Source organism: Budorcas taxicolor, chromosome 11, assembly GCF_023091745.1.
Source record: "Budorcas taxicolor isolate Tak-1 chromosome 11, Takin1.1, whole genome shotgun sequence".
In the NCBI taxonomy this organism is placed as follows: Eukaryota; Metazoa; Chordata; class Mammalia; order Artiodactyla; family Bovidae; genus Budorcas; species Budorcas taxicolor.
Genome location: NC_068920.1, coordinates 62237572 through 62263955, shown reverse-complemented (window position 1 = coordinate 62263955; position 26384 = coordinate 62237572). Strand labels below are relative to the sequence as shown.

Below are 26384 nucleotides of genomic sequence, written 5' to 3'. Positions count from 1 at the left end.
GGGAAGGGAAACCATCTTGCTCTCTCTCTTTCGACGGAGGTGCGCCCCTCCTGCTTCGTTCCGGCACCGTTCGTTAGCGTGTGGTGCGGGGAGCGGAGCTCTGAGACTCTTGAGCAGCCGCGGCCATGGCGGATGTAACCGCCCGTAGCCTGCAGTACGAGTACAAAGCGGTGCGTATGGGCTCGGCGGAGGGCTCTGGGCGGGGGAGTCTGATAGGGAGCGGGAGGCTGAGGGAGGGGGTTTTCAGTCTAAAGGTATACGCGAGAACCGCGAAAGCAGAGGAGAAATCAGAACCTGGCGAAGGTGGGGGTACACGGCGATGTGAATGACCCCACTGGTGATTGGGGCTCAGTTCTTACCGGCATGGGCCAAGAGCTCTGCGAGGAGCGTTTGTCCCAGTCCCGGCAGCGCTCTTCCCGCCCCCTTCCATGTGTCATCCCCAACGTGCCCGACACTTTTCCCACGTGGGAGTTATTACGAGCAGTATTAGAAGCAGTGATTGTTATATTGATTTGTTTGCCCTTTGCTCATGCGCGATCATACGATGCGCTTCTCAAGGAAAACATCTTTCTATTTCGACTAGTGATTATCGACACTTAGTCGCTTAGATTCTCCCTTTGCTGTCAGCTGGCATCCCTGTGATATAGTTGAGTCCTGCTTACCTCAGAGCTTCAATAATATTGTGGTCTTTTCAGAACTCGAATCTTGTCCTCCAAGCTGATCGCTCTCTCATTGACCGGACCCGCCGAGATGAACCCACAGGAGAAGTGCTGTCCCTGGTTGGGAAGCTGGAGGGCACCCGGATGGGAGATAAGGCTCAACGAACCAAACCACAGATGCAAGAGGAAAGAAGAGCTAAGTGAGTATCAAAGGGAAAAAATGATTTTCTTCAGATGCAGAATCCATTTTCCCTTGGTATTTGAGCAGTGGTTTTGCTGAATTGCTTGGTGCAGGATGAGCCAGCAGTGGCATTAAGACAACTCAGTGAAGGTAACATAAGAATGGGAAGATTCTTTGGCCTTAACAAGTGAACCTGAAGCGGAAAACAGCTTTTAGACCCTTTTCTAGCATGTGTTTCTCATCCATCAGTCGCTCAGTCGTGTCCGACTCTTTGTGACCCCATGAATCGCAGCACGCCAGGCCTCCCTGTCCATCACCATCTCCTGGAGTTCACTCAGACTCACGTCCATCGAGTCCGTGATGCCATCCAGCCATCTCATCCTTGGTTGTCCCCTTCTCCTGCCCCCAATCCCTCCCAGCATCAGAGTCTTTTCCAATGAGTCAACTCTTCTCATGAGGTCCCAAAGTACTGGAGTTTCACCTTTAGCATCATTCCTTCCAAAGAAATCCCAGGGTTGATCTCCTGCAGAATGGACTGGTTGGATCTCCTTGCAGTCCAAGGGACTCTCAAGAGTCTTCTCCAACACCGCAGTTCAAACGCATCAATTCTTCAGTGCTCAGCCTTCACAGTCCAACTCTCAGATCCATACATGACCACAGGAAAAACCATAGCCTTGACTAGACGGACCTTAGTCGGCAAAGTAATGTCTCTGCTTTTGAATATGCTATCTAGGTTGGTCATAACATCCATAGAGAGATCTTAATTTTCTTCATGGTATTTTCAAGACTCTTGGTAAGCTCTTGTCAGAGTAACTCTCCTTCTATTACTGACTTTCCGCTACTTCTTTGGCTTGCTGTTGCCTGCTTTTTCTTTTGTTGTTATAAACTACCATTTGAGCGTGAAAGGCCGGTGTTTTGTTTTGCTTTTTAGTTGGTTTTTTACCTTGGGGAAGGGGGATGTTTTTCCAGACTTTAAAGAATCATTGAACTTTATCTCACTGTTATCCTTTGAACCTGATCATCATCTGTCCCATGATGAAGTCTCAAAAATTCATAGGTCCAGTTTTGATTAAAGCAGTTATGTTTGTGATGAGTTACATATCATTGGTCCTCCATTTTGCAGAGTATGACTTCTTTTCCAGGAATCAATGGCAGTAGATTCCTTTGGAGCTTCAGTTCTCTGGCAGGGAAAGGAAGATGTGTCTGAGGGATGAAAACTAGTCAAATCCAATGATATAATGTTGTGATACAAAGTAGAAAGGGTTGTCTTTTTAAATGAACGGGGAAGATGTCTCATAGCATGCAGTGCATTTAGTGAGAGGATGACAGGATTCCCTTGCTCTTATTGTGTTCCCGTAGAGATACTGCTGCAAGTGACTGAGGCCCGATGGGCATCATTTGCTGAGGCACACATTTGTGGTTTTAAATACTACCTGTGAATCATGAAGCTGAGAAGAGGAGGGTGGGCTTGCCTTAGTCTTACCATTAACAGGGAAGGTTCTACCTGTTCAATGTCATACTATGTGTTTGTTAGGCGAAGAAAGCGTGATGAGGACCGGCACGACATCAACAAGATGAAGGGTTACACTCTGCTCTCAGAGGGCATCGATGAGATGGTGGGCATCATCTATAAGCCCAAGACCAAGGAGACCCGGGAGACCTATGAAGTGCTGCTGAGTTTCATCCAGGCTGCCCTTGGGGACCAGGTAAGGCAGCCAGAGGGTGGAGCCACGCATTTTTGGAGAGGGAGGAAGTCATAGCCAGGAGGCCCCAGAGGAACCTTGTTTGTGGATTTTTCCTGTGTGGGCCATACCAATGTGCAGAAGTGGCTGGTGTTCACTTTATGTGACGTAGCACTTTATGTGTGTTCTCTCTTTCAGTCTTGTTAACTCTGTGACCCGGTGCTGTTAATATTCATTTTTTATTTTGCTGGAGAGATGTGAGGCAAAGGAAACTTAAGTAACTTTCCCAAGTCATGGAAGTAGTGTTTGGCAGAGCTAGGGTATGAGCCCACGTAGTCTGTATTTGGAATCTGCAGTCTTAAGATTGTCTGTGATTAGATTAAGGCCCTCTGTGAGTCTCTGAGAGACTCTGGTGAGGTGGTTGCTAGAAGAGGTGAGGAGAAAGAATTACCAAAAGCTCGGTGGGCCAGGGCGGGACTGCCAAGTGCTTCTGTCATCTAGAGGAATGTGGCAGATGGCTGTGCAAGCTCTGTCTTTTAAAAAAAAAGAAATTATTTATTTTTTTGCTACATTGTACGGCTTGTGGGAACTTAGTTCCCCAGCCAGGGGTTGAACCCTTTCTCTTTGCTGTGGAAGTGTGGAGTCCCAACCACTCGACCACCAGGAAGTCCTCTTCCTTTTTTTGATTGTAATCTTTTTTTGAAGCAGAGGGGTCTCCCTTCAATGTGTGACCCTTGGTGGCATTTTTACATTAACTTTAGTGAAAATAATCAGAACCTGGTATGCAGGCTTTAAGAGACATATGGCTCTCCACATCCTGTTGTTGTGTAAAGCCCATCAGTCATGTTCTTGGTCTCGTCTAAGTTTTTTTTTTGCCTCCAGCCACGTGATATTCTTTGTGGGGCAGCAGATGAAGTTCTCGCTGTTTTAAAGAATGAAAAGCTTCGGGACAAGGAAAGGAGAAAGGAGATTGATCTGCTGCTCGGTCAGACAGATGATACCAGATACCATGTGCTAGTAAATTTGGGCAAAAAGATCACAGACTATGGTGGAGACAAGGAGATCCAGAATATGGGTAAGGAGCTCTTGGTGTCCAGACTGTTACATGGCTGCTTGTTGACCCCTCAACATGATCTTCTAGCCTCAGTCATTAAAGCAGCTGAAAGATGCCTTAAAAGGGTCCCATATCCTATTTGGTGTTTTTGGAGGAGTTATGATTGGTGGAGATCAGAATCCCTAGATTCCAGCCACAATTTCTTACTCTGAAACCCTTTTGTTGTATGGGATGTGGGAGAAAACTTGGGTAGCGCCTGGATGGGGGTGGGCTGCACGTGGCTGAGGAGGCAGAGCTGTGTCTGAAGCTGGCAGGTTGGAGCAAGCCTCAGGGTGGCAGCGCAGAAGACCCTCTGTTGTTGATCATTTGTGAGTCTTTAGACCTTAGGTCTGTCCTGAGGGGAAGCACGTCAGGCAGTTAGGGGGGAAATTAGCTCCCGAGTGCCTCATTTCACTAACTGTTCCTTGTCGTCTTTTTCTAATCCCTCACTATTTCAGACGACAACATTGATGAGACATATGGTGTGAATGTACAGTTTGAGTCTGATGAGGAGGTAAGTGATAAACAAACTCAGACTAGTTTGTTATGGTGAGGGGACCACTTCTAGTGTAAAGAAGCTACCTAACTTAAGCCAGATAAGTTTTATGGTGTTGTATGGATGTCAGACTTGGGCATCAATAGTATTTTGCTGAGAAATTGTTGTGGTTATCTTTTGATACTGTAAAGCAAATCTAAACTTATATTAATTGTATGACAATTGACGATCAACCAAGTGGATCAGCAAAAAGAAAAAGTACCGTGGCTATTTCATTGCAGAATATGCTGTCACGTTGTAGTGCTTTTTCACCGTATTGTGCTAATTTCCTTCTTTTTAGCACTACTGCCAGTTTCAAAAGAAGGCACGTTGCCCAAAAACGTGCCTGTATTTTGTGCGTGGTTGTTTCAGTAACAATTGCAGCAGCAACTGAGGTTTCCCATCTAATTAGGATTTCTTGACTATAAATAAAAATAGGAACCAGTGGAAGACTTGACAAAAATGTGCAGAGTTGCATTTGAATTCTCAGCAGGTGCGTTTGGCTCCTGATCATTAATGCTGACTTTGCAGTATCATAAACTAGGACAGGTTGCAGGGATTGCACAGGAGAGTCAGGAAAGAGCATTGACCTGGGAGCCAAGAGGGCTGAGTTTTGATCTTGTATCTCAGGGAAGTCATTTTGCTTCAGTGTCTCCATCTATCAGATGATGATTGAAACAGAAGACTGCTAAACCCCCTCCTGCAATAGTTAGTAGGATTTCATGATTTCAAATAGCAACAAATTGAAAGAATGCTTTGCTGAGACCATTTATTCATAGAGTGAATGCTTGTTATCAAGGACTTGCTTTGAACACGCCCCTGTGCTCGGTACACAGTGCAGTGTGAGTAAAGACAGTAGTGAGCACGTGGAGTGTGGCCTCCACACTCCCGGTCCCTGTGTGGTTTCCCATGCGCGCTTCTGTGTTATTCCATTAAACGTGCTCCGAGGTGAGGCTGACCCTGCTTCCGGTAAGCTTGGTTTCACCGCACACGCCTGTGCTGTAACCCTGGAGTGCACTTTTAAGTGAGACGCAAGGGAGAGGTTCTTTGGGGATGCCGGGATCAGCTTCAGATCCTGCGCTGGGGTTGGGGCTCTTTCCACAGGAAGGTGATGAAGATGTGTACGGGGAGGTTCGTGAAGAGGCATCTGACGACGACATGGAAGGGGATGAGGCCGTGGTGCGCTGCACCCTCTCGGCTAATGTGAGTGAATTCTGGGTGTAGCACTTTTTCCCGTACCTTGGTCCCCTTATGTAGTCTTTATTGAGCTACCCTTTTATAGGGTGAGCTGTAATAAATGTGTAGTGTCTTGATTTTTGTAAGATTTCAGTCACTCCCCCCCGCCATGTAAGTGGTTTGTTTATTTTAATTGGAAGATAATTGCTTTACAATGTTGTGTTCGTTTCTGCCATACAGTAGCGTGAATCAGCTATATGTGATTCTCCCCTCCCTTGAGCCTTGCTCCCACCCTGCATCCCATCCCACCCCCTCTAGGTCATCACAGAGCACAGAGCCGAACTCCCTGTGCTCGACAGCAACGTCCCACTAGCTGTCTGTTTTACCCACGTATTGTATATATGTCGATGCAGCCTGCTTCTGAAAGGCATGTGTTGATGAAATCTTGGGTTGGTGTGCTTCTGAATTCAATATAGCAGAGTTCCCCTCCCATCCCGTGCTTCTCATCAGAAAGCCCTCAGAAGAGGGTAGGCTGTGGGTAGGCTGCAGAGCTTTATTGCAGGACGGTGAGAAAGCGCTTGGGGCAGAGGGCAACAGGGTGAGCCCAGTGCCTGGTTCCTTCGTAGCTTGTGGCCTCAGGGGAACTGATGAGTTCCAAGAAGAAGGATCTGCACCCTCGGGACATTGATGCCTTTTGGCTTCAGCGGCAGCTCAGTCGCTTCTACGATGATGCTATTGTGTCCCAGAAGAAAGCAGATGAGGTGTTGGAGATTTTGAAGGTACGGCCAGGATTCCGTTTTTGTGTCCCGTGTAGCTTAGGAGATGGGGCAGTGTAGGAAGCGGGTGGCTGTGGCCTTAATCATGGTGTTACCTTCTCTCTGCAGACGGCCAGCGACGACCGGGAGTGTGAGAACCAGCTGGTTCTGCTCCTCGGTTTCAACACTTTTGATTTTATCAAGGTGTTGCGGCAGCACAGGATGATGAGTGAGTAGATTGTGGACCCTTCTGTCTGTGTGTGTGTGAGAGAGAGAGAGAGATGGAGGTTGTGTTGCTTTCACAGCCCACTTGGTTATTTTCCTTTCTACCCTGAGGTTGAAGGTCGTTTTTATATCTCATCTTCCTTTTTCCCTCTTGTTGTCGGCAGTTTTGTACTGTACCTTGCTGGCCAGTGCACAGAGTGAAGCTGAAAAGGAGAGGATCATGGGAAAGATGGAGGCTGACCCAGAGCTGTCGAAGTTCCTCTACCAGCTGCACGAAACGGAGAAGGAGGATCTGATCCGGGTAAGGGCTGGGTTGTTTGTCTGTCCAATTGCTGAGCTAGAGTGTTCACTTTGGAAAAGAGACCAGTTAGAAGATTATAGCATAAAGCCAAATTCCTATTAAAGGAGGAAGTTGAAGAAGTGACGTATTTCTCCAGATGCTCTGAGTGTGGTCATCGGTGCAGAATGGACCCAGTGACTTCACGCTGGTCTGGTTGAGAGACCACTGACCGGTTGCTGTCATCACCAGCACCTGGGTCTTCCTCTTTTTGTTCACACAATAAGTCGTGTCTGCGACAGCACAGTAACACAGCACGTGTTTGCTGAACACAGAACCCACACTCTGCCCCTCACGGGTAGCCCTTGGTGCTGGATGTTGAATGTTGACTTTTGAGACCTCTAGACTATGTATAGTCCCTTGAAAGTGATTTGATATCATCATTCTGGTGGTCCCCATGGCAGGTGTCTGAACATAAAGGGCCATCTGTCTGTTTTAGGACTTGCTAGTCAGTACCTATGAGTCAAGTTCAGCTAAGGGACTGAAAAGGACAAGAAGCTGGGGTGGTGATGAACTGTTGCTATTGTTTCTGTCTTCCCCACCCCAGGAGGAACGGTCCCGCAGAGAGCGAGTGCGTCAGTCCCGGATGGACACTGACCTGGAAACCATGGATCTGGACCAGGGTGGAGAGGTAGGGACCAGGGTCATGTCCAAGGCCGTGGAGGGTGGAGACTCGTTTGCGCAGCTTGCTCACTTCCTGTGTGTTTTTGTTCTTCACATACTCCCAGGCACTGGCTCCACGGCAGGTTCTGGACTTGGAGGACCTTGTATTTACCCAGGGGAGCCACTTTATGGCCAACAAACGCTGCCAACTTCCTGACGGGTCCTTCCGGCGCCAGCGCAAGGGCTATGAAGAGGTGCACGTGCCTGCCCTGAAGCCCAAGCCCTTCGGCTCTGAAGAAGTGAGGGAATTGCTGTTCTCAGTTTTTTGCTCACTTGGCCTCCCTTCTAGTTTGTATTGCAACCCATTCCGCGTAGCCTTGTCTTGTAGATTTTACTTGTCTTGTAGGTTTTACTTGTCTTGTAGGTTTATTTCAGAGGTGGAAGCTGCTGCCGGGTTTCCCATTTTGATTTTGAGCCCAGGGGACAGTATTGGTCTCTCTGGTCTGACCTTCAGAGGAGAGTTACACACGGAGCTTTCCAGGAAGTGTAATCTTGCAAAGCCATGGTCTGCTCAGGGATGTTGCTAATAAGATGCACACAACCTTTCTTTTTTCTAGCAACTACTTCCAGTGGAGAAGCTGCCCAAGTATGCCCAGGCTGGCTTTGAGGGCTTCAAAACGCTGAATCGGATCCAGAGTAAGCTCTACCGTGCCGCCCTGGAGACGGATGAAAATCTGCTGCTCTGCGCTCCTACAGTAAGCACTGCCCTGCCTGCCTTAGGTTCTTCTCCATCCTTAACTCCTTAATTTTGTATCCTTTGGCGGAAGAGGTGTTAAGTGGTAAGATAAAATTCCCCGGACACACTCTGTTTTGGTGATAAGCCCTTGGAAGTTGGGGCAGTGAGTATACTAGGTACCAGGCCTTCTGGTCCCTATCTCTAGGGTGCCGGGAAGACCAACGTGGCCCTGATGTGTATGCTCCGAGAGATAGGGAAGCACATTAACATGGACGGCACCATCAACGTGGACGACTTCAAGATCATCTACATCGCCCCCATGCGGTCTCTGGTGCAGGAGATGGTGGGCAGTTTTGGAAAGGTAAGAGGGCAGAACTTCCCTCCAGGTGTTGGGTGCAGCTCTCAAAGTCCTGGGGACAGCTCTGGTGCTTCTCTGCTTCTCGCCTTACGTTCTTGTTGCATTTCCAGAACACCTCATGTGGTATTTCTTTCTTCCTTCAAAGGTGGAGCTTGACCCATATAGAGTGTTTATGAAGTAAGAAAGTCTTGGGTCTATTTTGGGCTTTAACAAGGGTTTACTATTTTTTTACTCTTCCCCTTAGCCATTTTCTGCAGCTGGATTCATTTGCATTATTGGAATATTTATGAAACGCTCACATGAGTGCTTGGTAACAGACCTGATGTTACTCCAGGTCTGTTTCCTGTAAGCTTCCATTTCCCCCTCTTGTGTGTAGAGCTCCCAGATAATCTTTATTTAATGTTACTAATTTTTATCTTTTGGCCATGCTGTGTGGTATGTGGGATCTTAGCTCCCCAACCAGGATCAAACCTAGCCCCCCTGCAGTGGAACCACAGAGTCAAAACCTCTGGACCACTAGGGAAGTCCAGATTTGTTTTAGAAATGAGCGTTCATATCACTGATCTCATACACTTGATATTTCTCTGAAAGGCCGATGCCTGCCTCTAACACCCAGCACTCAGACTTCACAGAGACTGTGGAGTCTGGCCCCCACCCCGCCCCCCAGCATTCTTGCCTGACGTGCCTTTCCTTCACCCAGCGCCTGGCCACATATGGCATCACCGTTGCGGAGCTGACTGGTGACCACCAGCTGTGTAAGGAGGAGATCAGCGCCACCCAGATCATCGTCTGCACCCCCGAGAAGTGGGACATCATTACCCGCAAGGGCGGGGAACGCACCTACACCCAGCTCGTGCGGCTCGTCATCCTGGTGAGCAGGGCGCCCTGGTGCGGATGTGGAGACCGACCAGCAAGGAGGGCTTGCCGGGCTCTCACGCTGTGTTCCTCAGGGCCTGTCCCCAGTCACTGGCCTTTGTAACGGCAGCTGCTGTCAGCGTTGCTCTTTCTGCGAAGTGAGGGTCTGCACGAAGTGGAAACACTTGCCAGCAGGGGCATGATGTCTGCCGTACCGTTTGTGGCTTTTTATGTCTGAAATATTTTGAAATAAATGTAAACAGACAATTCAGAAAGCTGCTTGCATATTCCCAGAACTAAAAGGGCTTTATAAGTAATCCCTTCTCAGAGGGAATGAGTAGGAGTCAGAATACGGTGTTCTGAATACTCAGAAGCCCCCAGGGAGGAGCGACAGTCTGAGAGTAGTTTCTTTAGGTTTTTCCGGGAAGCAGAAAGGAGACCTTACATGTTGACTCTCTGGCCTTTAAGAAAAAGTTGGCCGAGCCCTGCTTAGAGCCTGCTACTCAAAGTCTTGTTAGAAATTCAAAGTCCCTTGCCGTGCTCCCACGTACTGAAATACAGTCTGCATTTTAGTAAGGTCTCCATATGCTTTGAATGCCTGCTGAGTTTTGGGATGCACCACCTTTATTCTTTATTTGATACATCATATTGTTTGCTCTTGGTAAAGATAACTGCCTAGAGGTGAAACTTAATTTGATATAAATTTGGTCTCATCAGAAGCTTCATTTTTAGTAAAGAAATCTATCTTTGAGGTGAGCTAGGAATTCATTTACCCAAGTGTCAGATTTCTCTGACCGTAACGCATTGTTCACTGAACTGGAGCAAAGCGGCTCATGCTCAGAGCACGTTTGCTGGGATGTTTCACGGTGAATACTGTCTCATCCTTTGAGGTTCCCTGGCTTGGGATCCCTTCTCTTGTCCTCTTCATTTGCAGTGGTAGTTATGTACTTAGAAAACGGGACTACTCTCAGGAAAGGGGCCCTCATTTCTCTGGTCCCAAAGGTAATTTGCCGCCCTCCCATCCCTCAGGATGAGATCCATCTTCTCCACGATGACAGAGGTCCTGTCCTAGAAGCGCTGGTGGCCAGGGCCATCCGGAACATTGAGATGACCCAGGAGGATGTCCGCCTCATTGGCCTCAGCGCCACCCTCCCCAACTATGAAGATGTGGCCACCTTTCTGCGTGTAGATCCTGCCAAGGGCCTCTTCTACTTTGACAACAGGTAAAAGAAGAGACGGGAAGAAGTTTAAGCAGGGTGACCTTCCTGATGTCTTCCTTCTTTGCCAAGGAGCTCTGTTAGATTCGAGTTTTAGAATGGCCCTGGTTTTGATGTGGTACAAATCCTAAAAGAGGCCTGTCACTCCCTGGCAGTGAAAAGGAGTTTTTATTCAGTGCTTTGTGCCAAAGTCTTATTGATTTGACTGTTCAACTTCTAGCTTCCGCCCAGTGCCTCTAGAACAGACATATGTGGGCATCACGGAGAAGAAAGCCATCAAGCGTTTCCAAATCATGAATGAAATTGTCTATGAGAAAATCATGGAACATGCTGGAAAAAATCAGGTCTGTCGTGGTTTCTTGTCTCTCCTGACCTCTTTGAATTTTTGACTTACTGATAATTGGGCAGCACTGATAGAGACAAAGAAAAAAACAAAGCAAATCACCAGTACCAGAAATGCAATGGGATATTACTACAGAATCCCTTACCTTTGAATTTGTAAGGCTGTTAAAGGAATACTGTGAACAGCCTTACACTTAAATTTGACAACCTTAAAGAAGTGAGCTAGTCTCAGAAACTACCAATTAGCAAAACAGCCTTGAAGAAATAGGTAAAACATGAATAGTCCTATAACCATTAAACTGAATCTGTAATTATAAAACGCCCAGAAAAGGAATCCCCATGCACAGATAAGCAGTCTGTCTATCTAGATCATCAGGGGTTCTTCCATGAAAGATTTGAGTGGCTTACACTAAAAATATTCTAAAAATCAAGATAAAAATGGGAACTTACTGAAAGGGCATTTTGCTGGATAGTGTGATGTAATTTTTTAGTTGAACACTGTGTATTTTGTCTGATAAAAAAGAAGCATAAGGATTTAGAGGAAGAGACAAATCTTTCCTTGGCAAGAAAGACTTGGACAGCTTTTATTTCCTGCAAATGGTGCTAGTTTTCTACTAAGTCCACTTATATAGGCCAGTGCCTGTTATGTTTCTTAACTGTTTAGAATCTCATCAGATACCTGAACACAAATTTTTAATTGAGACTCCTGAATTCTCATCGATAGTATATTTAAACTTGCTATTAAAGACAGAGTGTTAGGAGTTAGTTGGGTTTCCTAGTAACAGGACCCTCGTCCTCGTCATGAGCCAGATTTGTTTGCTTAGGGCCTTGAGGGCTCCGTTAGGCTTCCAGGCCGGTGTGCGCTCCTACCATCTCCCCGCTTCAAGACCTCAGTCTCTGGCCTGCTAGTGGTGCAGCCTCTGCTCCCTGCTGCCGACTCCCCGGGCCGGGGGGGGTGGCTGCTGGAGCGGTGCCCCTTGACTGTGGCCCCTCTGCAGGTGCTGGTGTTTGTGCACTCCCGGAAGGAGACCGGGAAGACGGCCAGGGCCATCCGGGACATGTGCCTGGAGAAGGACACGCTGGGTCTCTTTCTGAGAGAGGGCTCGGCCTCCACAGAGGTCCTCCGGACAGAAGCTGAGCAGTGCAAGGTGAGGGGGTTAGGCCCGGGTCCCTCGTTCCTCCCCGGTCGCTGGCTCAGTCCGCGTCGGCCGGGCCGTCCTCCAGGGCTGCCTGGCGGTGCTGCTTCACGGGGCAGGGTGTGACTGCCTGTGTCTCTGTGGACTGGGCGAGGGGCAGCGTCTTGGCTGAGGGGATTCGCTTCCTCTCCAGGAGAGTCCCTTCTGGCAGGCTCACTTCCTCACCTGTTCTTTCTCTGCTGCCCAGAACCTGGAGCTGAAGGACCTGCTGCCCTATGGCTTTGCTATCCACCACGCGGGCATGACCAGAGTTGACCGGACACTTGTCGAGGACCTCTTCGCGGATAAACACATCCAGGTGAGGGTGGGCAGAGCTCAGGCGAGACTGGAAACGTTGGGCACTGGGCCGCGTGCTCGTGCCTGGCGCTTTGTTGTTTCTGGCCCGGGTGGCCCAGGTCAGAGGGCTGTGGTAGGTACAGTCAGTGAACTTCACGCCGCCTCTCCCAGCTCTTCCCATCACACATGAGGGAAGCTGAGGAAGTTTAGGAAAGCGTCTGAGAAGCACAGCAAAGCCAGGGTGTGGGTGACTCCAGATACTGTCACACAAGGCCCATAAAGTCAGGACCTTGTTCATTCCTTCTCTCAGGAGAGTCTGTAGTTTTAATTGTCTAGTAACCTTGATTTGGGCTTCCCTGGTGGCTCAGACGGTAAAGAACCCACCCACAATGTGGGAGACCTGGGTTCAGTCCCTGAGTTGGGAAGATCCCCTGGTGGAGGGCATGGCAACCCACTTCAGTATTCTTGCCTGGAGAAACCCATGGACAGAGGAGCCTGGTGGGCTGCAGTCCATCGGGTCACAAAGGATTGGATACGACTGAGTGACTAAGCGCAGCCTTAATTCAGATAGGTCTGCATTACTGCCTCTTGAAGTGTCTCTAGAGCCTTGAAATGTTGATTCTGGAAGAGATGAGGAACCCAAAGACTCCTTTCCTCTTCACTCCGATGTTTCATTGACAAGTACGGGACCAACCTCAGTCCTACTAGACACCCTGAGTCCAGGTGCCTAGAGAAGTTGAGGATAGGTACCCTTGGTGGCAAGGTCTGATTTTCTTATTGCCTTGCCTTGGGTCTGTAGGTTTTAGTTTCCACAGCAACCCTGGCTTGGGGTGTGAATCTCCCTGCCCACACCGTCATCATCAAAGGCACCCAGGTGTACAGTCCGGAGAAGGGCCGCTGGACTGAACTAGGAGCGCTGGACATCCTGCAAGTATGGAGCTTCTGAGTTTATTCTTACGGGAAAAGCATGCTGTGTATAAGATGCCAGCATACCCCAAAGGTGGCAGGTGGAGGGTGAGGTTTGTGGTGTAGGAGCCTGGAGTCAGGAGCCGGAAGCTCTGAGCCGTGGCCCTCTGGTTGCTGTCTCCACCCAGATGCTGGGACGAGCAGGCCGGCCGCAGTACGACACCAAGGGCGAAGGCATCCTCATCACCTCCCATGGGGAGCTGCAGTACTACCTGTCGCTGCTCAACCAGCAGCTTCCCATTGAGAGCCAGATGGTGTCCAAGCTGCCCGACATGCTCAACGCCGAGGTCGTGCTGGGGAATGTGCAGAACGCAAAGGTGGGCAGCCTCTGCGCTCAGCGCCTCTGGCCTTTTCCAGAGGGGCCGGGGCATCGGCACCCGGGCCCTCCAGCCCTGGGCGCCACATCCTCCGTGTAAGCGTGCTTTCAGGCTTCTCGGATCTGCGACAGTTTCCCCTTGTCGCCAAAATCTCAGTAAGGACTGTGTTCTTAAAGAACGAAATATCATGAACATTCATGAGGCAGCGTAAGACGTAGTTTCATAGTTGGGAATTAATTCTGAAGTCCTCCATGGGAGCTTTTCATGTGGATGTCAGTTCTGCATGCAGAGACCCGCGTTCTGTCTCTGATAGGATGCAGTGAACTGGCTGGGCTACGCCTACCTGTACATCCGAATGCTCCGGTCCCCGACCCTCTATGGCATCTCTCACGACGACCTCAAGGGAGACCCACTGCTAGACCAGCGCCGGCTGGATCTGGTTCACACCGCTGCCTTGATGCTGGATAAGAACAACCTGGTCAAGTACGACAAGAAGACGGGCAACTTCCAGGTGAGTGGGCCCCGGGAGGGAGGCACAGATCCCCACGAAAGTTGCAGCCCCTGGAGACAGCCTTTCAGACGGCTTCCGTTTTTGATTGGAGGCCTGCCTGTCTACTTGCCCTTCGCTTGGAAGGGCGGAAAAGCAGGCCGTATTGGGCTGTGCGCTTTGAACTTCGGGGCTTCTAAAGTGGCGGGCAACCTGCTGGTGCCTCCTTCCTGCATCTTGAGCCGTGGCAGGTGATTCTGCTCTCTTTTCTCGGTGGGCATCAGGTCACTGTAGGTCAGCTTATTGGGCCATCTTTCTTTAAAAATAAATACATTTATTTGGCTGTGCCAGGTCTTAGCTGCAGCACGCAGGATCTTTGCTCTTCATTGCAGCATGTAGCATCTTTTCAGTTGTGGCACGGGGGATCTTTTAGCTGGGGTATGCAGGATCTAGTTCCCTGACCAGGGACTGAACCCGGTCCCCCTGCATTGGGAGCTCAGCGTCTTAGCCAGTGGACCACCAGGGAAATCCCTGTGCCCTCTTTCTTCTCGCACACGAGCCAGGCACTTGTATTGCTCTGAGTTCATTCTCTTGTCCACAGTGAGAGGTTACTGTTCGTTAACGATCGGCCTTGAATTGAGTCTTCCTTCTTCTTAGGTGACAGAACTGGGCCGTATAGCCAGCCACTACTACATCACCAATGATACGGTGCAGACTTACAACCAGCTTCTAAAGCCGACCCTGAGCGAGATTGAGCTCTTCAGAGTCTTCTCGTTGTCTTCAGAGTTCAAGAACATCACTGTGAGAGAGGTGAGTCCACCCAGCATGTGGAAGCGGGAAGCTGGTGCTCACCACCAGGTTGCCGGATGGTTCTATCCTTGATCTCTGGGCTTTTCCTTGACCTGCGTCCTGCTTGTGGCAGGAGGAGAAACTGGAGCTGCAGAAGTTGCTGGAGAGGGTGCCCATCCCCGTTAAGGAGAGCATTGAGGAGCCCAGTGCAAAGGTGAGCCCAGCTCCTCTCTGCTCGGGACAGAGTCAGGTGATTCTCCTCATCTTCTAAAAGATGAGCCTGGAACTTGGGCTTGTGCTTCGTAACTTGCTCCCTTCTCGCAGTCTCTGCATCTTTCTCACATGTTCTTTTCGCATGGAATATTAGTTACTCAGTGTCTGTAGATGGAGAGCTTTAGATCTTACCTGGCCCGGAGGCCCGGAGCAGCAGCGGGTTACTCATCTTGGATGGTTCAGTGATCGCCCTCCTTCTTGCTTTTTTCCAGATCAACGTGCTTCTCCAGGCTTTCATCTCGCAGCTGAAGCTGGAGGGCTTTGCACTGATGGCTGACATGGTCTACGTTACTCAGGTGCGGGTGGGGTTGTACTGCCCTGATACTGCCCTGATACGTTACGATCCCCTGTGTGCTGTGTGTGTCTGGTAGAGCGGAGGCCGATACTAGCGAGGGAGAAGAATGCTGAGTTGTGCCTCAGCTGGCTTGTTGGCTGCTGCGTGTATGGTGTGGATACTCTGATTTGCTCATCTTGAGCTCTTGGGAAGGTGAGGCCATCAGAGAGATCTGGGAGGCTCCACATGTCTGCTTCTCTGCAGAGAAGCGCTTCCCGCTATAACTGCTGGGCTCCTAAATAAACCTAGAGATGGCCACAGGCTTTGTTAGCTACTCTGTCTTTTCCTCAGGGCAAGCCACTAGCATCTTTACACTTGCTAGGATCCTAAATGCTAAGTGGGCCAAAAACTGAAAAGTCACGCAGTGAACAGTACATTAGATACTGGGCTGTGAGCTCGAGCCCCATTTCTGTCGTGTCCCTGAGCGTCTCTGGGGGACTTGGTTTTTGAGTTGATGTGTCTGATTACGTCAAAGCTCGAGGTGATTACACTGTGCGTAGAGCGGCTTCATTAGGTCTGGGGACAGTGGATACTTAACAGAGGAAATGCTTCCTCTTTCCCCAGTCGGCTGGCCGCTTGATGCGGGCCATCTTTGAAATCGTCCTGAACCGAGGCTGGGCGCAGCTTACAGATAAGACCCTGAACCTCTGCAAGATGATTGACAAACGCATGTAAGTCCCAGCGGGCTGGAAGCTGGTCCTGGGTTGGGGTCCTCAGGCTGAGGGCCTGCTGGGAAAGCCTTAGAGCACACCCTGACGTGTGATGTGGGCACCAGGGTAGACGTTGAGACCGAGAAGGTCCCGTTTCCTTCCTGGACAGGTGGCAGTCCATGTGCCCTCTGCGCCAGTTCCGGAAACTCCCTGAGGAGGTTGTGAAGAAGATTGAGAAGAAGAACTTCCCCTTTGAGCGTCTGTACGACCTGAATCACAATGAGATAGGTGTGTGGGGAGCCGTCTTTCCCTCCTCATCCGCACAGCTCGGACGTCTCCCTGCGCCCGCTTCCCTGTTCCTGGCCCCAAGCCCTGCGCTTGCGTGTCTTGTGCCATTAGTGCTGGGCTCCTTGCCCTTGGTCTCGGAGTTTTGAATCCGCTGAGCCCCACTGAGTGGAGGGAAGAGCCCGTGCCTGGAGTGGAACCCACCCATTTCCCTCAGGGCTGGGTTTGCCAGACCGGCCATCCGGCTGGGCTGCAGCTGTGTGCACCCTCGTGTCCTCGCAGGCGAGCTCATCCGCATGCCCAAGATGGGGAAGACCATCCACAAGTACGTCCACCTCTTCCCCAAGCTGGAGCTGTCGGTGCACCTGCAGCCGATCACGCGCTCCACCCTGAAGGTGGAGCTGACCGTCACGCCCGACTTCCAGTGGGACGAGAAGGTCCGGCCGGGAGCGCCAGGGGGCAGGCCTCGGGGCCTGGCGGCGAGCGGGGCGGGAGGCCGAGTCCCCCTTGCCCAGCCCTCGGCTCATGTTCCCGTCCCTCGTGCTTGGGTGGGCAGGTCCACGGTTCGTCGGAGGCCTTCTGGATTCTTGTGGAAGACGTGGACAGCGAGGTGATCCTGCACCACGAGTACTTCCTGCTCAAGGCCAAGTATGCCCAGGACGAGCACCTCATCACGTTCTTCGTGCCCGTCTTTGAGCCGCTGCCCCCTCAGTACTTCATCCGTGTGGTGTCTGACCGCTGGCTTTGTGAGTACGCCTGCTCCACGGGGCCCGTGGGGTCCCCAGGGCCAGGTTCCCCCTGGGGCTCTTCGAGGAGATCTAGCCCCTTGTGCTGGGCGGGCTTTAGCTGGGGAGAGTGACACACGAGCTGCCTTGGGGTTTCCAGCGCGCTCAGCCCTTCTCGTTTCTCTCCTGGCAGCTTGTGAGACCCAGCTGCCCGTCTCTTTCCGGCACCTGATCCTGCCAGAGAAGTACCCGCCCCCAACTGAGCTGCTAGACCTTCAGCCCTTGCCTGTGTCTGCCCTGAGAAACAGTGCCTTTGAGAGCCTCTACCAGGATAAATTTCCTTTCTTCAACCCCATCCAGACCCAGGGTAGGTGTTTGCATTTCCAGGCGGGCTGTTCCTTTGGGGACACTTAAAGGTCCCCTGGAGACAGGTAGGTTCTGCAGGAAGAGAGGGAGGGGGCGCCCAGGGGCTTGGCAGGTGTGGGAGCCCAGCGTCAACCGTGGAGCAGCCAGGGCGTTTTCTGTCCTCAGCCCGCCTTGGTGACTTAGGTTTGCTTCACGTCATCGCACGTCTCCCTGCAGAGGGTTGGTCGAGCAGGTCTTACGGTGCACGGCTGTTTCTCAGGCTTGGGAGGTTCCAGTATTGAGCCAGAGTGGGAAGGCTTTGAGGCCACCTCCGCTTCACTGCCTGAAATGACAGCTGTGTTCCCAGAGCACGCCCCGTGTTCAGGTTCTCTGGGCTGGGTGCAGCCCGAGGGGTTCCCTGCTCCCACCGATGCTACGCATGGTTTTCCTTTGGAGACCCTGCTGTCTCGGTCCTGTTCTGTGGGTGAGGAATGGAGAACGAGAGACGCGCCCCGATGGAGACCCTAGTGAACAGTGGGATTGGGCTTTATCCAGTGTGAGGGCTGGGGTTAGATGTTCAGCTTCGCTCTGTATTAGCCGCTTCCCAGGAGGCGTGGGCAGGGCTCGGAGGGCCAGAGGTGAGGAGCCGGGCCCCTCCAGTTTGGCACCCTGGTCGCTGAGAAGACCGATGGAGAAGCGAGGAGGGAGCCCCGGCCTCCTTTGCTCCTGCGTCCTCCGGCAGACCTCCAGGAGACCTGAGCTCCTTACTGGGGTCTCTTGCCTCCTCGTGTTGGGAGAGGCAGGTGAGAGGGAGAGAAGGCGCAGGCCTGCCTGCAGCGGGGGCGCCATTCCCTCGCCCCTGCTGGCTGCCTCTGGACCTATGGGCAGTTTTCCCACATGGCCTCCGTCGAGCCTCCCTCGGGGTCTCACTGCCTTTCTGTCGGTTCTCAGTGTTCAACACAGTGTACAACAGCGATGATAACGTGTTTGTGGGGGCCCCCACGGGCAGCGGGAAGACCATCTGTGCGGAGTTTGCCATCCTGCGGATGCTGCTGCAGAACTCGGAGGGCCGCTGTGTCTACATCACCCCCATGGAGGCCCTGGCCGAACAGGTGCGTCCTGTGTGCGTTTTCCCAGAAGCCGTCCTCATCTTGAGTCCAGACTGAGGTCTTTCAGAGCCCTAAAATTTGCAGCGCTACCTGGGGCCAGGCTTTACCTGCTGGGGGCCGTCTTCCTCGGTTTGCACTCTAAAGGAAAGCTCTCCGGTCACTTGATGTAGTCGGTTGAGATTTAAAGGGCGACAGGTGTCTGTGTTAGGCCTCTCAGGTTGTTCTCCAAATGAATGAGCTGATGCTGAAGCCCTGACGTCTTTCTGCCAGGTGTACATGGACTGGTACGAGAAGTTCCAGGACAGGCTCAGCAAGAAGGTGGTGCTCCTGACGGGGGAGACCAGCACGGACCTGAAGCTCCTGGGCAAAGGCAACATCATCATCAGCACACCCGAGAAGTGGGACATTCTCTCCCGGCGGTGGAAGCAGCGCAAGAACGTGCAGAACATTAACCTCTTCGTGGTGGACGAGGTCCACCTCATCGGGGGCGAGAATGGGGTACGGCTGGCCTCGTCGTAGCCCTGGCCCTTGGACCTTATGTGTACGCCACAGATGGGGGCTGCTTCTGCTTGTCCCCTTGTCTCAAAAGGAGGACCTGAGATTTTTTAGTAGGTGCTTTTGAGACCAGCGTAGCTTAGTGGAGATTGGCTGGGGAGAGGTGCCCCCAGAGACGGGAGAGCCCTGATCAGAAGCGGGAGTTAGGAGATCCTCTCGAGGACGTTGGGCTGCCCACGGAGGCGCTCAGGGCTGAGGCCAGAGCACCCAGGCCTGCAGTGATCAGTCGCCCCTCTCCGCAGCCTGTCCTGGAGGTCATCTGTTCCCGGATGCGCTACATCTCCTCCCAGATCGAGCGGCCTATCCGCATCGTGGCTCTCAGCTCCTCGCTCTCCAACGCGAAGGATGTGGCCCACTGGCTGGGCTGCAGCGCCACCTCCACCTTCAACTTCCACCCGAATGTGCGCCCCGTGCCCTTGGAGCTGCACATCCAGGTAGGGCCCAGGCTTCCGGCTCCCGCGCGGCCCCACCGCCCAGCTTCCCCGGGCTCCTAACCTCTCCCTCCCCGGCCTCAGGGCTTCAACATCAGCCACACGCAGACTCGCCTGCTGTCCATGGCCAAGCCCGTGTACCACGCCATCACCAAGCACTCACCCAAGAAGCCCGTCATCGTCTTCGTGCCCTCCCGCAAGCAGACGCGCCTCACCGCCATCGACATCCTCACCACATGCGCAGCCGACATCCAGCGCCAGAGGTGGGCGGCCCACTGCCAGGTGCCGTGTGTGCGGTGGGGCAGCCCCCGCCTGGCTGGGTCCTGAGCGAGCACCCCTGGGAGGGGCTCTGGGGGGCTGGCCTTGCTCCGGGCTGAGTCAGCGCTCCTGCCAGCCTTGCTCCGGGCTGAGTCAGCGCTCCTGCCACCCAGATTCCTGCACTGCACTGAGAAGGACCTGATCCCATACCTGGAGAAGCTGAGTGACAGCACGCTCAAGGAGACGCTGCTGAACGGGGTGGGCTACCTGCACGAGGGGCTGAGCCCCCTGGAGCGGCGCCTGGTGGAGCAGCTCTTCAGCTCAGGTAGAGAGCAGGCCTTGAGGAGCAGAGTGAGACCGGCTCCAGGGGTCAGCGGGGTGTGGAGCACACTTTCCCGTGTGGGTGATGTTTCTTGGCAGCAGGCACACCCGTCATTCTCATAATGCTTCTCATCTTTTATTTGAACTTCATGTCCTTGAGATGAAGGTGGAACCACCTACTTGGGAGAGGAGAAAGCAGGCAGACACGTGAGGTCGTGCTCCTTTCGAGCCTGGGCTTTTAGACCTGGACCTTTGGCCTCTAGACCTAATTTTCCGTGGACGCAGACTCAGCAGGGTAGTTGGGCTTTAGAGATGGAGTCCATTCTGTGTCTCCCTGGGGTGGCTGTGTGCTTGTGAGTCTCGTTGACGTTAGGCATTTCGTGCAGAGTAGTATTTTGACGGTGCTTAGGGAGCCGCAGTGGCAGTGCTCCTGCCAGAATCACTTGCTGTCACTCTGAGTCCTGAATCTGCCTCGTGTGGGGCACCCTCAGAGCTCCATTTGCTGCCATGGACTGGCCAGCCTGGGGCTGAGTTGGTGGAAGCATGTTCCAGTCGGCACAGCCTGCCTGGCAGGCAGGAGTGTGAGCCTGACTTTCTCTGGGCTCAGGGGTCTGTTCCAGGGTGACCTTGTTTCCTGCAGGGTAGCCCCCCGGCAGAGCAGCAGTGACAGGCAGACCCTCCTGTAGCACCGCGTTAGCCTCTCAGTCCTGAAACCTTGTCCCCGCCCAGCGTTGCCCTGAGTTCCAAAGTGTAGAGCAGGGCGCGCCACTGCTTGCCCTAGCGGCAGCGGGCGCTGCCCCACTCGGGGGCCCTGTGCTCAGTCTGCTCCTGCCCCCTGCCGCGCAGGGGCCATCCAGGTGGTGGTCGCTTCTCGGAGTCTCTGCTGGGGCATGAACGTGGCCGCCCACCTGGTGATCATCATGGACACCCAGTACTACAACGGCAAGATCCACGCGTGAGTCCAGTGTGCTGTGCGTTAACGGGCCCCTCTCTCCTAAGATGAGCGTGACCTCTGCAGATCCAGAAGGTCACTATTGTGAAGAAAAGGTGTTAGGGAAATAAATAGCTAGCTGAGATTCCACCCCAGCTAGGGTTTTATTTGTGCAGACTTACTTTTGATGCTTGAACCTGCTTCTAGGTTTGGATTTGAGTGGGGTGGACTTGATCACTCATGAACTATATGGCTGTGAGGTTTGGGAGCCTGCCTTACATATCAAATGCTTTAATATGGAGTCATCTGGCTATTGCCATTAGATGGGTTAACTTCGCAGGTGGCGTAATGAAGAATCCACCTGCCAATGCAGGAGACACAGGTTTGATCCTGGGTTGGGAAGATCCCCTGGAAGAGGAAATGTTAGCCCTCTCCAGTATTCTTGCCTGGAAAATTTCATGGACAGAGGGGCCTGGCGGGCTGTAGTCCATGGGGTTGCAAGGAGATGGACGTGAGGGAACAGGCACACACACACATTAGATGGATTGACACCTTTGGTTCACAGACCCTGAGCAACAAAGTCCTGACTCTTAACACTTGAAAACTAAACTGATGTATAGATAACCTGTGACCCTAGGGCCTGAGCACACTCACAGAGGTTTGCTGGGATTCTCCACGTCTCCCTGTATCTGCATTTTATGCTTCGACCTTCAGGGAGGCAGCGTCCTGAGTCCTCTTCTCCCTCTGTCTCCAGGTACGTGGATTACCCCATCTACGACGTTCTGCAGATGGTGGGCCACGCCAACCGCCCTCTGCAGGATGACGAGGGCCGCTGCGTCATCATGTGCCAGGGCTCCAAGAAGGTCAGCCCTGGCCTCTGGCTCGGGCTTCCGAGCCTGGGCCTTGGAACAGATTCTTTAATCTCTCTCTCCATAGGCGTCTTTACTTACTTCCTTACGTTCTCTCTGTCTTCTTTTCTTTTCCACATTGCTTTTGTAACAAGCCTTTCCCTGCGTAGAATTTTGTAGCCTTTGATTTTTGTTGCTGCTGTTGACTCTGTGTATTGAGATCTTAACCCTCTGGCTGGGTCTGTCTTCCTCATGCCTTGCTCAGCCCTTGGGGCTCGGTGTACCTTCCTCCATGGTAGAAGTAACCAGTGATGCCAGGGGGAACCGGCATACATACCCAGCTCTCCAGGTCCAGACCCAGCTCACCTTGTCTGTGCAGCTGGTTTCTTCCGTTTCGTATGAGCCGTGCCTGTTGCACAGCGGCCATATTTGCCTTTGGCCTTTCTCTGTGACTGTACTGTCATTGACTGTGTACTGTAACGTCATTGACATTCTTTCCCATAGGATTTCTTCAAGAAGTTCTTGTATGAACCTTTGCCGGTGGAGTCTCACCTGGACCACTGTATGCATGACCACTTCAATGCCGAGATCGTCACCAAGACCATTGAGAACAAGCAGGATGCTGTGGACTACCTCACCTGGACCTTCCTGTACCGCCGCATGACGCAGAACCCCAACTACTACAACCTGCAGGGTCGGTGGCGGCGCTGCACGCATCATCCTCTGGTGGTTGGCACAGCCCTCATTCACCGTCTCCTTGGGACACCCCTGTTTACCTGTCACCTTCACAGGCATCTCCCATCGTCACCTGTCTGACCACTTGTCGGAGCTCGTGGAGCAGACCCTGAGTGACCTGGAGCAGTCCAAGTGCATCAGCGTCGAGGACGAGATGGACGTGGCGCCCCTGAACCTGGGCATGATCGCTGCCTACTATTACATCAATTACACCACCATCGGTGAGGGCCGGCAGGGCCTGCAGCCACGGGGACGACATGACGAGGCTTCCAGGGCCTCGTGTGCTTGTCAGAGGGACGCATTGCAGGGTGGAGCCGGGCCTGCCCAGCGGTTAACTCTGCTCCTCGTCTGCCTGCTTTGACTCCTCCAAATGTCCTTTCTTTCCTCTCTCAGAGCTCTTCAGTATGTCCCTGAACGCCAAGACCAAGGTGCGAGGGCTCATCGAGATCATCTCCAACGCGGCCGAGTATGAGAACATCCCCATCCGGCACCACGAGGACAACCTCCTGCGGCAGGTGAGCGCGTCTTGGCTTCTGGAGCACGTCTTCCGAGCCGCGTGAAACTCGGCCCCCATACCCAGAGCACAGGATCCCGCTCTCGGTTCAGGAAAACACCCACTCCCCCGCCCCGAGCTCCCTCACACACTCCACACACATCTCAACCCCCACCACCCACAGCCATCGTCTACCCCTTAGTGTGGAATGGTTGTGGGCCGGGGGCGGGTGGTGCTTTGGGCCTGAGTGCGGGTCTCTTCACCAACCGCTCTTTCTTCCGCTTTCCAGCTGGCCCAGAAGGTCCCCCACAAGCTGAATAACCCTAAGTTCAACGACCCACACGTCAAGACCAACCTGCTTCTGCAGGCTCACCTGTCCCGCATGCAGCTGAGTGCCGAGCTGCAGTCGGATACAGAGGAAATCCTCAGCAAGGTATGGAGGCAGGGCGCCGCGGGCATGGAGGCCTGGGCGGCCCGTGCGGCAGCAGTGCCCATGCCTGTTCTTGTTCTCTGGGCCCTCTGCAGGCCATCCGGCTCATCCAGGCCTGTGTGGACGTCCTCTCCAGCAACGGGTGGCTCAGCCCGGCCCTGGCGGCCATGGAGCTGGCCCAGATGGCCACCCAAGCCATGTGGTCCAAGGACTCCTACCTGAAACAGCTGCCGCACTTCACCTCCGAGCACATCAAACGTTGCACAGACAAGGTGAGCTGGGCCTGCGTCGCAGGGTTGGGTGGCCAAGTCTGGAGGCCAGGCATCCTGTGCTGGGGTTGGTTGTAGGAGGGGAGGCGTCTCGTTTTGGCTTCTCTGAAGGTGTTACCCAGGAAGGCGCCAGGGAGCCTGACTGTTGTGAGCTGTGTTCTTCGGATGATCTGATAGCATGGGAATAAAAATGGCCACTCTGTGGAGCCAGTGGACTCGCTCCGTTGGCTGGAGTCTGGCCTGGAGTCACTGGGGAGGGAAGTTTAGAGTACTCACGGAGTCACCTGGCCGAGGATGAGTCGCCGGAGCGTTTCCTCTGCGGTCTTCTGCCTTCTCCTTCCCTGACCTCTCTGATGCCCACCCAGGGGGTGGAGAGTGTTTTCGACATCATGGAAATGGAGGACGAAGAGCGCAACGCCTTGCTCCAGCTGTCGGACAGCCAGATCGCCGACGTGGCCCGCTTCTGTAACCGCTACCCCAACATCGAGCTGTCCTACGAGGTGGTGGACAAGGACGCCATCCGCAGGTGAGCCACGCGGGCCAGGTGCGCTGCCCCAGGTGTGCCCCCAGCGGGCACAGCTGTGATGGTGCCCCGGGTGTCTCCCCACAGTGGCGGGCCAGTTGTCGTGCTGGTGCAGCTGGAGCGGGAGGAGGAAGTCACGGGCCCTGTGATCGCGCCTCTCTTCCCGCAGGTATGTGCTGGGACTGGCCTCCTGGGGTCCCCTCGAGGCCCTGCCATTGGCTAGGGTCTGTGCTCCGTGGGCACCTAGTCGTCAGTGTGGGGAGGTCTAGAGCAGTGATGATGCCACAAGGCTGGGGGTTAATTTGGGGACTGTGAGTGCTTTTTGTGGAAGTCTGTAGTTTTCTTGCTTTAAGGCAATTTAGGTGACTGGCTCCTGAGGGAAGTCCTGGCACAAGGCCTACTTTGGATCCACCCTGCTGGCAGGCTCACCTCACGTTGACATGTTCTTGTTCTCTGACATGGCTGCCTTTTACCTAAAAGGGTCTCTGAGGAACTCACAGCTGCCGGCCTCAAAGACTAGATGTCTGATAGTGGAGTCTTGGACCTAGTGTCGGGCACTAAGTGGGAGGAGGTACTCTGGGACAAGGAAGTGAGCCAGAACCAACACATGAGTTCACTTGTCTGCTTAAAACTTGAGTCCACATGAGAAGCCTTAGTTTAAAACCCTGTATCCAGTTGTCTTTTGGTACGAAAATTCTGGAAGCTTGCTTTTTGGTTTCCTGTCTTTTGTAACTTTTTGCCTGGTGTCACAGCCATCAGGTTTTACACACTGACTTTGTTGGGTTTTGGTCACTACAGAAACGTGAAGAGGGCTGGTGGGTGGTGATCGGAGACGCCAAGTCCAACAGTCTCATCTCCATCAAGAGGCTGACCCTGCAGCAGAAGGCCAAGGTGAGTGTGTCCGCTGGCCCCAGCGGGTTGCGAGACGGGGCAGGTATCTGAGCGGGCCCTGAGTTGTGCTTGCTCTCTCCAGGTGAAACTCGACTTCGTGGCCCCGGCCACTGGCGCCCACAACTACACCCTGTATTTCATGAGTGACGCTTACATGGGGTGTGACCAGGAGTACAAATTCAGCGTGGATGTGAAAGAAGCAGAGACAGACAGTGACTCAGACTGAGTCCAGAGGCATTCCCTCTTGCACAGAGAGGAGCGCTGAGCCCGAGTTAGGGGCGTGTGCAGCGTATGGGACCTCAGTGGAGGAGATCTGGGCCCACCCGGCCCTCCTGCTTTCCCCCAGCTCCCTTGCCATCCACACCCTGGCTCTAGTGTCTGTAGGTGTCGAGCACAAGCCCTGTACAGCATTTTGAGGCATGTTCTTTGTAGTTCCTTTTGAGCCACGTTTTAATAAAATGACTTGGAGAAACCATGTGTCTTTGCAGTGATTCCAGATTAAAAGTGTCCTTTCCCCAATCGAAGGATTGGTTTTTCAGCCTGTGAGCTTGCTTAAGAGTGAACGCCAGTTCGAGGCGGAGGCTGCTCTTCAGTTGGGCTGCACCCGTTCAGCCAGCAGAGGGCAGTGTTGGTGCCCTGTGCTGTCAGGACTGCCTGTGGGCCCTTCTGGGTCAGCATCGCTGCAGAGCTAACACTGAACTTTGGTGGAAACCAACAGGTTAGCGCTTTCTCAAGATCGGCAGTGTCCCCTCCCATAAGGAGGCAGTGCCGGCTGGGTGCTTAAAGCAGTTGCAAGATTCAGATCTATAAATTTTCTTCTCAGATTCTTGCCTTCTGTTGTTTTCTGGGAATATTGTTTTGTGTGTGTTAAGTCGTGTCTGACTCCTTGTGACCCCATGGACTGTAGCTCTCCAGGCTCCTCTCCATGAAATTCTCCAGGCAAGAAAACTGGAGTGGGTAGCCATTTCCTGGAGAAGGCAATGGCAACCCACTCCAGTACTCTTGCCTGGAGAATCCCATGGACGGAGGAGCCTGGTAGGCTGCAGTGCATGGGGTCGCGAAGAGTTGGACACGACTGAGCGACTCCACTTTCACTTTTCACTTTCATGCATCGGAGAAGGAAATGGGAACCCACTCCAGTGTTCTTGCCTGGAGAATCCCAGAGACGGGGGAGCCTGGTGGGCTGCCGTCTA

The 26384-nt window shown here is 52.9% G+C and overlaps 1 protein-coding gene across 1 annotated transcript; it reads left to right on the top strand.

Annotated features, from left to right (window-relative positions):
- Nucleotides 1-25666, top strand: SNRNP200 (small nuclear ribonucleoprotein U5 subunit 200). The gene is made up of 45 exons (XM_052647714.1): nucleotides 1-170; nucleotides 696-859; nucleotides 2375-2546; nucleotides 3405-3597; nucleotides 4074-4129; nucleotides 5255-5353; nucleotides 5953-6105; nucleotides 6211-6310; nucleotides 6471-6607; nucleotides 7191-7274; nucleotides 7372-7545; nucleotides 7864-8001; nucleotides 8188-8343; nucleotides 9041-9211; nucleotides 10225-10418; nucleotides 10633-10756; nucleotides 11753-11902; nucleotides 12138-12248; nucleotides 13026-13157; nucleotides 13321-13509; nucleotides 13823-14020; nucleotides 14654-14806; nucleotides 14919-14999; nucleotides 15271-15354; nucleotides 15957-16063; nucleotides 16212-16330; nucleotides 16610-16764; nucleotides 16884-17073; nucleotides 17246-17419; nucleotides 18349-18509; nucleotides 18777-19004; nucleotides 19304-19495; nucleotides 19577-19755; nucleotides 19924-20075; nucleotides 20918-21026; nucleotides 21757-21865; nucleotides 22355-22544; nucleotides 22642-22806; nucleotides 22979-23100; nucleotides 23368-23511; nucleotides 23604-23780; nucleotides 24143-24303; nucleotides 24388-24469; nucleotides 25099-25191; nucleotides 25274-25666. Exons 1-45 carry the CDS (start codon nucleotides 126-128, stop codon nucleotides 25415-25417), a joined length of 6411 nt encoding a protein of 2136 aa, XP_052503674.1. The 5' UTR covers nucleotides 1-125; the 3' UTR covers nucleotides 25418-25666.
- The last annotated feature ends 718 nt before the right edge of the window (nucleotides 25667-26384 follow it).

Bases quoted from the DNA above. Each gene is read 5' to 3' on its own strand.
- SNRNP200 (XM_052647714.1), top strand. From the start codon at position 126: ATGGCGGATGTAACCGCCCGTAGCCTGCAGTACGAGTACAAAGCG. The intron at 7,546-7,863 runs GTGAGGGAATTG...TCTTTTTTCTAG, and splicing joins AGCCCTTCGGCTCTGAAGAA to CAACTACTTCCAGTGGAGAA. The intron at 9,212-10,224 runs GTGAGCAGGGCG...CCCATCCCTCAG, and splicing joins TCGTGCGGCTCGTCATCCTG to GATGAGATCCATCTTCTCCA.